Raw genomic sequence first — 12,147 nt, 5'->3', positions numbered from 1 at the left:
GCTATGAGCACAGCACCGTGAGTCTTACTCCATAGAATCCCTTTGTTTCTGCATATAAAACAGCAGGTCATCAATAAACCCTCTGTTTTAACTGTATGCGTGATGCGATGTGACAAACACCTTTATATTTTCAGAGATGCCAGCACGGCTCACCTGCCTCAAGAAGTAATTGGCTCAAATTACCCTGTGGAAAAATGACTCATTGTTTGTTGTAAACATTGTGAATGTTGTTGGGTTTATGTGGGGCTTCCCCAGTGTGCTCATCATGAACACATTTGTTTTGATCTTGGATTAAAACTGTCTCAACAGGACATGAAGGAGTGGGATTCCTCTTTCCATGTCCCCTCTCGCTTCATAGCTATTTTCCACTTGATATGTCTTTCTAAAATGATTCGAACAGGCCTCTCTTCTGATAGTTACAGGACAGTCCAAGGTCACAATCACCAAGCAAACCAGACACAGACACACATAAGTACCTTATTTGCCCCGAAGTCTAAACAACTCCTGCTTTGATGATGACACCTTTAACGGACAAGAGGACAAGAATAAGAACAAAGAGACATAAGCACCCAGCGGAAGCCAGAACTCCTCTCTTTTCTTTTTGCACACTGCACACCTTTGAGGCCTCATAACCCACCTTAGGAAAACATCCGTGCCCCCACACGACGCTGAGCCTTGTGTTTCCTTCTGTCTTTAATCTTAGTGAAAAGAGCTTTTAACAAGGCTAGGGAGGATGAGGGCATCTGCCAAAGTAGAACAAAGGCAGGGAGGAACTCAGAGAGATAGTAACAGAGTGGAAGGATCTGTGATTTATCACCTGTTGCCCTTGGGCGGCCCTGCACTCCACGCCCTGGGCTCTGGGTGACTTGGAGTGTGTGCATGTGTATGTCGGTATGGAAAGGTGATGAATGAATAAGCAAAGAACATGAAAACAGGCATTACTCATTCCTCTTAAACCTCAAACGTATTACCTTGTGCAATTATTTCCAGGGGAAAGTAGGCATCTTCCATAGATACCATATTCATGCATAACGTGCTATAAACTACATGTTTATGGGCAGTTTTTGTTTTATTAAGTTATAAGAGTTTGCAGATCTACAAGCAGAAGGGTCTGCTTCCATTGCAGATGTAGTAGTGCATGTGCAACAATGCAGCATGTTTTAAAAGAGAAGAGAAAAAAGATCAGAGAGAAAAAAAAAATATATATATATGCAATTTGATGTTATCATTTGAGATTTAAATATGAGTCCAGGCGAACTAGACTTAATTTGCTTGTCTCTTGAAAAGTCAGTCCCACATCAATTTATCTTTGCCTGCCACCTTGTGGCATACTACTGCTAATGCAGACCCAAGTAAATACGACAAGGCATCGGTCGTTTCTAAAATTAGTTAATTCCTTTATTAAAATATTCTGACAACACCTGAATTGTGTGTTTTAAACAAAAACAACCTTGAGAAATGAGAACTGTCTGGACAAACTATTATGACTTAGGTGATACTCATCTAATGCTGCCTTTCAGTTCAGTTCGCTTCCTTTTTGGGACTGAAATTAACTTTTGAGTGTTTTAAAGACAAAAAATAAAATGTACAGCTCAGTAAAAGCAATAACGTATATAACTAATAACTGGCCTTTACTTAACTTTGAAATGAACTCGAAGACATTTGCCAGACTGAAAAATCGAGTATGAATTTAATTATAGATTATTCACTTTATGCTCTAATTGCTATAAACGGGTATTAATATTGTATCTGGTGTATAATGCAATTCCGTTATATTTACCAAATTCATTAAATTTAGGTTATTCCAAAGAAAGAAAGATTTGTATTATTATTTTTTTATGGCGTTTGCGCAACTTAAAGCTGAAACATCCCCGACTACACCTGAACGCCACGCCAGACTACGGATGACGCAGCACGCAGCTGCGGTGTTTGGTTGTGGTCGGAGCAAAGGAAGCTTGAAAGGGATCAAGGAAACATCTAGCATCGTAGATAAACACCACAGAGAGGTGCGAAGCCAGCGAGCACAGGGCCGTCACGGTATCAAGAGAACAGTAAAAAGACCCCACTGAGTCCTCCGTACAACGAGGGTCAACATGTCCGAGACATACGGTACGTTTGTGCGGGGCTGTTACACACTGGTCTGATGCGATAGACTGGCTCTTAGCAACGTTGCTAACAGCTAGCTACTAGCTACTTCGCTTGGATTAGCTGCTGGCGGCTAACCTGCCACCTCATCATGTCTGCGTGTTTTAACAGCGGTAACTCGCATATAAAGGTGACATTTCATTTAAGAGAAAGTTATGTAGTGTACGTGCTCCGTGTGCATTAGCTGACACGTCTGCTGCGGAGTTAATTTGCTTACTTGAACGTACATGAGTAAACAGACGATGATGCATTTCCAGGTAGGACTTAGTCAAACTTGTGGCACAGCGCTGCAGAAACGTGTTGATACTTGATGGGTGAGTTTGCAGACGTCGAGGTAACCTGAACTTGTTGAAACTGAAGTAGATTAGGTGACTCTGCAAGCTGCCAGAATGCTGCATTCAGACCTAGGTGCTTTGTGTGTTTACTCAAGAGGAAGCTAATAGCTGCAAGGCCTAAATGAGGAAGTGAGATAGTTGTGACTGATCATCCCACAGTTACCTGTAGAGTAGCACCTAGTCGTTTTGTTAGTTGTCTCCATCCAAGTAACTTCACTTCTGTGTTTACATCACAAGCCAGTTGTTGTAAAAGACATGACTGCACCTGACATGTAGATCTGCCCCCTGTACTACTGACAGACTTGTTTACCTGTTGTATAGAAAGTCATTCAACACGGCTGTGCCTGATAATATCAGTAGCTCAATAGGCCTGACACTGCAGACCCGCTTGTTTTGAAACGGCACACCATCATCTTCTCCTGTCTGTCTCGCTCACATGCACTCTCCCCATCTGTTTCTTTTTGTATGAAACTTTATCCCACTGGGCAGTATTTATGTAAAGGTGCCAGCACTAATGTTAGCCGTAATAGGCTTTTATTGATTCCTGTCTCAGTCTTCTCTGTTGTCTCTAGCCCTGGAGAAGCAGTAGTGGAACTGGCAGAAAGTGTCATGAATTAAAGATGCTATGATTCGTTGAGTAATTGATTTGTCAAATGATGGAAAATTAACAGGCAGCTATGTTGCTAATACATATAAATGTAGTTATTATATAAGCAAAAACGCAAAACATTATCTAGTGTAATTAAACAAACCATATCGTGGAACACAAAGCTTCATGTAATGCTTCTTTTAAATTATACTTGTCCTTCCATCTGGTTTTATGAAAATGACAACAAACTGCAAAATAGCCAACAACAAGTTTTTCAACTTTATTTCTTCAGATTGTTTGTTTAATCTAAAACTCTAAAATGTGAAAATATAGATATGATAATAAAACAATCAACAATTTTTTTCTTTATGGACTTATTGATTCACCCTATGTTTGATCAGACAGTTGTGTCTCTTGACATTGATTTTAGCCTTGTTTGCTACATGACTTGTAGTATAGACTCTTTTACTAGTGAAATTCAATATATTATCTCTCCAGTTTCATTCACTCCCTGTGTAACGTGCATGAAGGAAAATGTCTCATGTCGCTTGAAGTGCAAATGCCCAGTACACGTTATCAGTGGGTCAGAGGACACACCATCATAAAAAATATGCAGGCTTGAGTGTGTTAAGTGTTGTCACAGTGTAAGTGAAGGCAGATAACAATTTGGTCCATTTCCTCAGGGGTTATTTAATATTGATGTGTAAAGAATATGGCAGCCTGAAAGACTGCTGTAGAGAGGGCAGCGCTACTTTCCTCTTTCCCCATTGCTTTAACATATTGACATATTGATCTTGCATGGGAATACAGTGTATTCCCAACGGTTTTCTGCATGAATTTGTCATAAAATGTGATCTGATCTTCATCTAAGTCAAGAGTATTAACAAATAAAATGTGCCTAAAATAATAAAACAAACAATACTGATCTGAACAACCATAAAAACCTCACAGTGCTAGTGGAAAAAAGTGATGTGAACCCTTGGAATTAATACCTGGTTCACGACTCCCCTGTAACATCATTCAACTTCTACAGAGTTTCAGCTGATGTACATTCTTCTGCAAGTGTCTACATTTGTAGATTGTTTGCCTAAATGTAGACTGGTCTTTGACATCACTTTTTAGCCCTTTTGTAAATCAACAGTTCTTGATCGTATCCTTTTGGTCAGGCATGGCTAACTTAATCTTATTCTTCTTGTGTGGAGCAAACTCAAAAAGATAGTGTTTTTTGTCAGGCAAAGTAGCTCTAGTTCACACATTTACTTAACTTATGCTCAAACCTGACTCCAATTAGCTTTTTTTGAGGTAATGGTGCAAAGGGCTCACATACTTTTTCCACTTGCACTGTGATGTCTTTATGGTTGTTCTCAATAAAAATGTAAAATATCAGAATCGTTTGTGTTATTATTTTCGGCACATCCTATGTGTTAATACTCTTGACTTAGATGAAGATCAGATCACATTTTATAACAAATTAATGCAGAAAAATTGCAAGGTTCACATACTTTTTCTTGCCACTGTATGTGATGTCTGGGAGGACGCCTAAAAGCTGAGGCTTTTAAAGCAGAGCTGTTAGCCTCTTATCCTGTCAGTTCTGCTGTCACTGCTATTGACAGTGTGTGGTTGAAATGTAAGCTTGACTTCTGTTCATTGTGTTTAACTGTTCATACTTGCAGGCACCTTTATTTTTCTGTTTCCATGAATTTGACCTCTAGCTTGAGTTGCTTGAGAAAACACCCGCTTCGGCAAACAAAGCGTGCCATGGTGGAGGTGGTGTATGTAAACTGATGAAGGTGGCTGCAAGAGCACTAGCATAGTTTAAATGTCACACAGGGACTAAAGATCAATGTCATCCATTGCTCTTTTTTTTCCTAAATTACTCTTTTTGTTTACCTTGCGTGGAGCTGAATATTCACAGGATGTTCATGTGGTAATCCTGACAGTAGTCACTAATCATTTGCCAGGCCAGCACTTCTACCTGCAGAGCCAGTGCTTAAGCTGAAACCAAAATTGCACACACTGTGTTCAGATTCCAGCTGAAGCAGACTCTCAGGAGGAACAGTGCAGTTCGCTGTTGTTATTTGCTCTCACCAGTCTATAAGCGCACTTTCACTCTCGTATTTCCTGTTAATCTTTTACAACCTCTCAGTGATTCTGTGTTGGTGACTAATGTACAAAGGATTCTCGCACACTTTTTTCCGTCTCCTTAGACATCACATTGTTTCCGATATGCCTATGTAAATCCCTCCTGCAGTATCTTTTGGTCACAGTGAACAAAGGCTGCCGTAACTGCAGATGGCCTTGCATGTCAGGGGCCCAAGTTATTTTGGATCATACGCGTGGGTCGGGTTGTACTCTCCATAGCAAGGGCCCACTCTCCACAACATAAACAACATCTGTATACCCAGCTGGCTGCAGACATCCAGTCCCTGAACAAGCCAGTCATACTAAGCCACGTTCAACAACTCTAAATCTCTAATGGTGTGTTATTAAGTGCTGGTGCTTCTTCGAGACTTGAAACACAGTCACTCAGACAAACAAGCGTATTAAATTAGAATCATGAGTGGCATGTTATACTGATTACATACAAGGCTTTGTGATTAGTGGTCTAATTTAGGGTTGTTGGCTACTGTGAAAGTAGTAGCTCAACCGGATTAAGAGGAAATCTAAGGACTGTCTGAGAATGGAAGTGCAAAGAGCAGCAGGTTTGGATCCTTCCCTAATGTCAATGTTGCATTGATCTCAACATCCTCTCTTGTGCTTTCAGACTTCCTGTTTAAGTTCCTGGTGATTGGCAGTGCTGGAACAGGGAAATCCTGTCTCCTCCACCAGTTCATTGAGAACAAGTGTAAGTTTTCCCTCATTAAAGCCCATTAGTCACATCAGGGTTGCGAGTGAGAGCTGACAGTGAATTCATAATTGCATTATTACACAGACACACAGAAATTGACACGTCCATGTAATTAGTTCCCTTGGTTTAATAAGTTGTTTTATGACACACACATCAATTAAACCTTCTCACAGTGCTGAATAAGTTTCAGCCATGTTTTTTATTAAAAAACATGTCATCAATTCATGAAACTTCGAAACTGAAGAGGTTGAAAAGTAAACTAGTGAACAATAAAGTATCAAGCATGGCTAATAACTGATTAGACTGGTCCAAAAAAAATGTTCTTTTTGTGAGTAATGTAAAAACGTCAAAAGTCAGGCACATACACACACTCACACACTTGTTTGTATTAATTTGATTAAAGACGTGTTAGGCCTTGTGCTGTCAGTGGGGAGAGAAAGGGAGGGCAGTCTGACAGTGTTCATCGGATCCAGACTCCCTCTAGTTTCTAATGTGAATTCAGGCTGTTTGAAGATAACAGCTTAGGTCTTACAAACAAGCACAACACACTAACGTATCACTAATTGGATAGATGGGTAAAATTCTGGGAGTAGAGTTGTCTCCATAGAGCAGTGCACGCTTGTTGGTTAAATGAAGAGGCTTCTCTTTCAACACCACAATCATTTTGCTATGAATTACTTAAAGAACTGTAAAGTTTGTTGTTCCGCTGTGCTATTATCTCATGTTCTCTTCTTTTTCCTCCTCTCTTCTCTCTGTGTTCCTATTGCAGTTAAACAAGACTCCAACCACACCATTGGCGTGGAGTTTGGTTCTCGAGTGGTCAACGTTGGAGGAAAGACGGTCAAATTGCAGATCTGGGACACCGCTGGGCAGGAGCGATTCCGGTAAGATTTCCTGCTATGGCTTTGGCCAACGTGTTAGATAACTACAAGGTTAACATAAATTACTGAGCACTGTGCTGTCCTTGGGTAACATCCAGCTACAAACATTTACCTTGTGTGCCTGACTGATGATAATCATTAAAAGCACAGGACAGTTTCTCATTCACCTTCCCGAGCTAAATCAGTAGCCCGGATTTATTGACTGACATGGATAAATACTGATATACGGTATATACAATAATTTAATCAAGATCTTTGCCCTCTCTCCACAGCTCAGTTACACGCAGCTACTACAGAGGAGCAGCTGGAGCGCTTCTCGTCTATGACATTACTAGGTAAATCAACTGCTGCATTTACAGTGCCTCTCACAAATTATGCTTTTATATGACAGACAGACTACTGTAATCCCACCATGTACATCTATATGATATTCTTTAAAAGCTACTAAAACACAACGATTACTGTTTAACAGCAATAACTTGAACTGTTCAAAAGGGATTTGACTGAAATTGAAATGTATATTTTCTAGCTCATTGAAACTGTAAGAAAACCATAGTATGTTCATGCCACCACCATAACGTGTGTACTTAAGATTGTGTACTGCTACCCATGGGTGGGATATAGCATTACCCACTCACAGACCTGTATTTCATAAGCTTAGGGTTGCAGTGGAAGGGTTGTGAAATCAAGACAAAGTGGATGCAGTAATGCAAAGAGATGGAATGTAACACGGTTTGTGTTTGTGGCTATAATGGTTGGAAGGCGGGTGGAGCTATAGTATCGAGGCATCTTCTGGCAGGCAGCAGCAGCCAGGAAAGCAAAAGTCAATCACCTGAGAGAAAAACTACAGGAGCGTGAGAAGGAGAAGCTATAAGACTAAAGAGTGAGTGGGGAGCGATAAAGACATTTATCACTTTACACAGGTATAAAGGTTGTCAGGAAGATGAACAGGAAATGGCTGGAAGAAGGAGAGAGGACAGCATGTGAAGCAGATTTTAGTAGAGCTGCTGGGTTCCTTCAGTGTGTGGACAGGGAGTTGCGTCATGCTTTGGCTCTTGGAGCAAGCAGCTGTTACACATCTTTCTGCTGACCCACACCCTTTTGCTCACCTCACTGGCCTCATGTTACCATGGACACCAGGGTCTTGTCTCCACAGTTGCTAGTGGCTTAAACCCAAAGACCGTTCTATAAAAGTTGAATGGCCACAACTGTTGACTCACTCCCTTACTCACTTACTACTTCCTATGTAACAGACAATGAGTGGTTTCCTCTGCAGTGGGCAGTAAATGTTTTGTTGTTGTTGTTTTTTCTTCACCTATTAATGTAGAAGAACACAGTGCTATGTTTTTCTCTTCTTATTTGGTTCCTGTCCATTCGCACTAAGGATGCTATGTGATTTAAAGGAGTTCACTCAGATAAGAAATTAAACTAGGCTTCACTGCTGAACTTAGCTAGTTAGCGTTTGGTTTGGTAGTTTTTAGCTCTTTGTTTCAGACGATTATATGGAAGGAAGGTGCTATTATTTGACTTTTACTTTAAAATATACTAGCAGTTATGTAAAAAAGTAATTTATTTAGCTGAAATGGTAAAACATTATTTACAACACAAATCCACTCTAAAGCATTGATCTACTCCAAACATATTTAGACAGCAGATGTGCACACAATTCTGTTTATACTGTATTGAGTTTTGTATAGGTGTAGGTTGACGTGTTCACACATGTGCGTGTAATATATATGTTTATATCTGTATATATGTACACACACACACAAACAGTCAATAGAAAATAATTAACAGTCAGACATTGTGTCCCACTATTTGTTTATTTTTCCTGTCCTGTCTTACAGTCGAGAGACATATAATGCCCTGACCAACTGGCTAACAGATGCACGGACACTGGCAAGCCCCAACATTGTTATTATCTTGTGTGGCAACAAGAAAGACCTGGATGCAGACAGAGAGGTGACTTTCCTCGAGGCCTCTCGCTTCGCTCAGGAGAATGGTAACTGATGTCAAACCTGTCTCCTTTAAGTCTGTATTTGTCTCGTGTTGTTTGTTTTGTGTTTTGTTCCCCTCTTTCACTCTTTTCTTCTGTTTATGCAGAGCTGATGTTTCTAGAGACCAGTGCTCTGACAGGGGAGAACGTCGAGGAAGGTTTTCTAAAGTGTGCTCGCACCATCCTTAACAAGATAGATTCAGGTACACTCCTCTCGTTTGTTAAAGACCTGTGTGTCAGAGTTTGCAGACGTTGGCTCGTTTTTACTTGATCTTTCTGCTTGATCTAATGAAGCCTCTGGTCTGGTGTATTTGTCTGCTTTGCTGACACTTGTCAATGTGGTTTGTTTCAAAGGTGAGTTGGACCCAGAGAGGATGGGTTCAGGTATTCAGTATGGAGATGCTTCATTGAGGCAGCTGCGACAGCCAAGAGGCACTACCACACAGAATAAGCAGCAGTGTAATTGCTAGGGGTCGGGGCCCCACCCTCACCTCAGCCCACAGGCCCAAACAGGCAGGACGTCCCCTACAGGTCAGTGTCATCATCGTGGGCTGTAACAGTGATATTTTTAAAAAGGATTATCTGAAGGTTCTCCTGTTTTTTACTTTACAGCATTGATAAGAACACATCAGTGATCAGGTCCTTGTTTTCGTTTTAGCTCCAGGTGTTTTTTGGTGTGTGGCACCCTTCTCTCTGCAATCTCACACACCTTAGATCACCTGGGAGAGTGGTAATGGAGATTACTGCAACCCCTGACCCCTGACCTCTGGTAAGAGCCTTCACTTCTTACCTGAGGGGGTCAGCTTTGCCCGTTTGTTTGGATGGGGAAACCCCTCAGTGTGAACATACTGGGATCATAAAGAAGAAGAATCATCTTCTTAAGAACTGGTTTCTCAGTTGCTTACCAGACCAGGACGAGTCCAGGGTTGTGTGTATGGGCTGCCCTACTGTTTTATCTCAATCCTTTTTCATGCTGGTTTTAGTTAACACCTACATGCTTTCTGTGTTTGCACAATATTGCTTGTAAATGATTATTGTTGAACTATTATTTGCTCACTTTCATTGTTCAACCTATACAGATCTGATCATCATCAGTGCTTTTAAGTTTTGACTGTCATGAAGACACTTGCTGATATTAAGTTTTTTATGATTCATCATTTGAGTTAAGTGTGTTTTCCATAAACTCCTTCTGTCATTGATAGTGACTAAGTGATAAACAGCCTAAATGTGACCTCTTATAAGTAATATGAAGTCAACTTGCACGTATTTTGGGTTAGAATTTGTGTATAAAAGTTTAAAACCAGATGCAGTTTGAGTCTTTACAAAGGTTTCTGCAGTTGTTATCCATTCAAGTGTCTCATCTGATCTCAGAAGAGCAGCCAATCAGCGGATTTAATTGTACTTCCAATTTTTATAGTCAGACAGACCCAAATGTAGAATGTAGAGGCCAGGTCATTTAGACACTCGGCAATGTGTTTTATGTGGAGTCCTTTTGACTTTCTGATTTGCTTTAAAATGTTATAATGTAGAGTAATGGCCTTAGTAATATACCTGATGTGGATCTGCAGCACATTATCTCCCGTCAACAATCTTTAAAGTGTAAAAGCTCCTATATATATATATACATAGCCCTGTGGATCCGGTTAAAAGCACAAAAAGGGAGATTTTGCTCTTGATTTTACTCCAAAGGCCCCAAAGTTTGTGGATTTGTATTATCAGATCCACACCATGTTTAAATCCCTGTGTCTCTGATCCCATCACAGTGAAAGATTAGGAAAGACTCATCAGTCTTTGCAAAACTAACAGTATTTTGGACTCCTCCTGCTGGGCTTTTTCTCCATGACCTCCCTTTGATTCATGTTGCTTTACATGCACATACTGAAGAGGGGACGTCACAGGAAACCACAGTTGGTTTTGCCTCAGAGTCATGTTTGGGGAACTTTCATACCGCCCACCCAGTTCCTCAGAGGCTTGACATTGTTTAATCGTGCATGGTTGTAAGTGCAGCGTGATAAATGTCAGGATTCTGGTTTTAACCTTCAGCAGATTTCGCTTTTCTTTGTCAAGCACAGAAAAAACTTCTGTCCTGCTGAAAAATTCAGTCACTGAGTTTGTGAATCAACCCAGATGTTTTCTTCTTAGAACAGGCCCTGTATATGCCCCAGAGAGACACAGGGAATTTCCACTGAAACATGGTTTCCTCTTTCCATGTTACATTGACTGCAAGGTTTGTGGTGCCACTGCAAAATAATGAGGTTGCGGTCCCCAAACTCTCGCCCTGCTGTTGAGTCAAAGGCACTGCTTCTGTCTGAACCACTGAGAGCAAGCCATACCAACGCAGCTGAGAGGAGATCAAAACAAAACGGCCTGCAAACTTCCTTCTCATGTCTTCTCCTCAACTGTTAGCATATGTCCTCCCAGACAAGCATATGTGTCTAAACGCTAGTGAGCCAGCACACTGAAGGGAGAAAGATGCAGAGTTGTGCAAACATGACATAGTATAGGATATGAAGAGACAGATGGTGGGGAAAAAAATGTTTTCAGAAAATATTGGCGTTGTGTTGGTAGTCTCCTTCTGCAAGTGCACTTTTACTTTGGAAATTTCATGTTTGTTTTGTTTATATGATGTAATTATAGAAATGTACATTTTATTTTAATTGAACTGTATACTGTAATAAAGGTTTTAAATGTAGATGTAATCATTTCTTACTAAATAACAACTGAGATTTGTCATTTGATCTGTGTTCCCGCTGTCGCACCGCGAGACTGCTGTGGCTGCTGTCTGAGGTTGGATGTGTTTATTGCTCGCTGCTGTAGTGGAGGTTTTGATCAAAGCACGTCGACTTCCTGAGCTGTCAGAGGACAGAGGATCAGCCACAACTCCGATGAACCACATTCACAAGTTGTCAAATTCATCTAAATAGCTTAATGCTGTTGAACGAGAGGAGCATCTCTATGTATGTATTGTACAGTTCATAATTAGCACTAATCAAAATAGCCATATGCCAGTCTGGATTTAATCGTGTGATGAATGCAGTTAAACTCAGTTGTTTCTTAGTAACAAATGTATAATTAACCTGAACACCACTGTACATCCTGAGTAACCTATGCTGTAAATAAGATTTGTCTATTGTCTATTGAGGGCGAGTGTTGCTCATTGATTGTAATGATTATGCAATTCCCAGTAAACTGCTTGTTTTTTCAGTTAATGCCTTTCCCCTGTTTCTTGGATGTTAATGTTAGAGTCTGTGTTTTGTCTCTAAACTGCTGTAGGCTCCTGTAAAAGAGCTGCGTTTGTGAGTATGGATAGATCTCACTTCTCAACCCTCCTCTCCTGTAAGCACACGTGTGAG

At 40.6% G+C, this 12,147-nt stretch overlaps 1 protein-coding gene across 2 annotated transcripts; it reads left to right on the top strand.

Annotated features, from left to right (window-relative positions):
* Positions 1-1,913: 1,913 nt before the first annotated feature.
* Positions 1,914-12,003, top strand: rab4b (RAB4B, member RAS oncogene family). Of its 2 annotated transcripts, none has more exons than XM_026378295.1 (8): positions 1,914-2,109; positions 5,834-5,914; positions 6,687-6,801; positions 7,071-7,133; positions 8,646-8,800; positions 8,902-8,997; positions 9,149-9,325; positions 9,453-12,003. In XM_026378295.1, exons 1-7 carry the CDS (start codon positions 2,094-2,096, stop codon positions 9,262-9,264), a joined length of 642 nt encoding a protein of 213 aa, XP_026234080.1. In that variant the 5' UTR covers positions 1,914-2,093; the 3' UTR covers positions 9,265-9,325; positions 9,453-12,003. The 2 variants fall into 2 exon arrangements, with proteins under 2 accessions (XP_026234080.1, XP_026234089.1); XM_026378304.1 differs by having other exon boundaries at positions 9,407-12,003.
* Positions 12,004-12,147: the final 144 nt, after the last annotated feature.

Source organism: Anabas testudineus, chromosome 13, assembly GCF_900324465.2.
Source record: "Anabas testudineus chromosome 13, fAnaTes1.2, whole genome shotgun sequence".
NCBI classification, from domain to species: domain Eukaryota; kingdom Metazoa; phylum Chordata; class Actinopteri; order Anabantiformes; family Anabantidae; genus Anabas; species Anabas testudineus.
The sequence above is the reverse complement of the archived record's forward strand: the minus strand, read 5'-3'. Positions and strand labels throughout refer to the sequence as shown.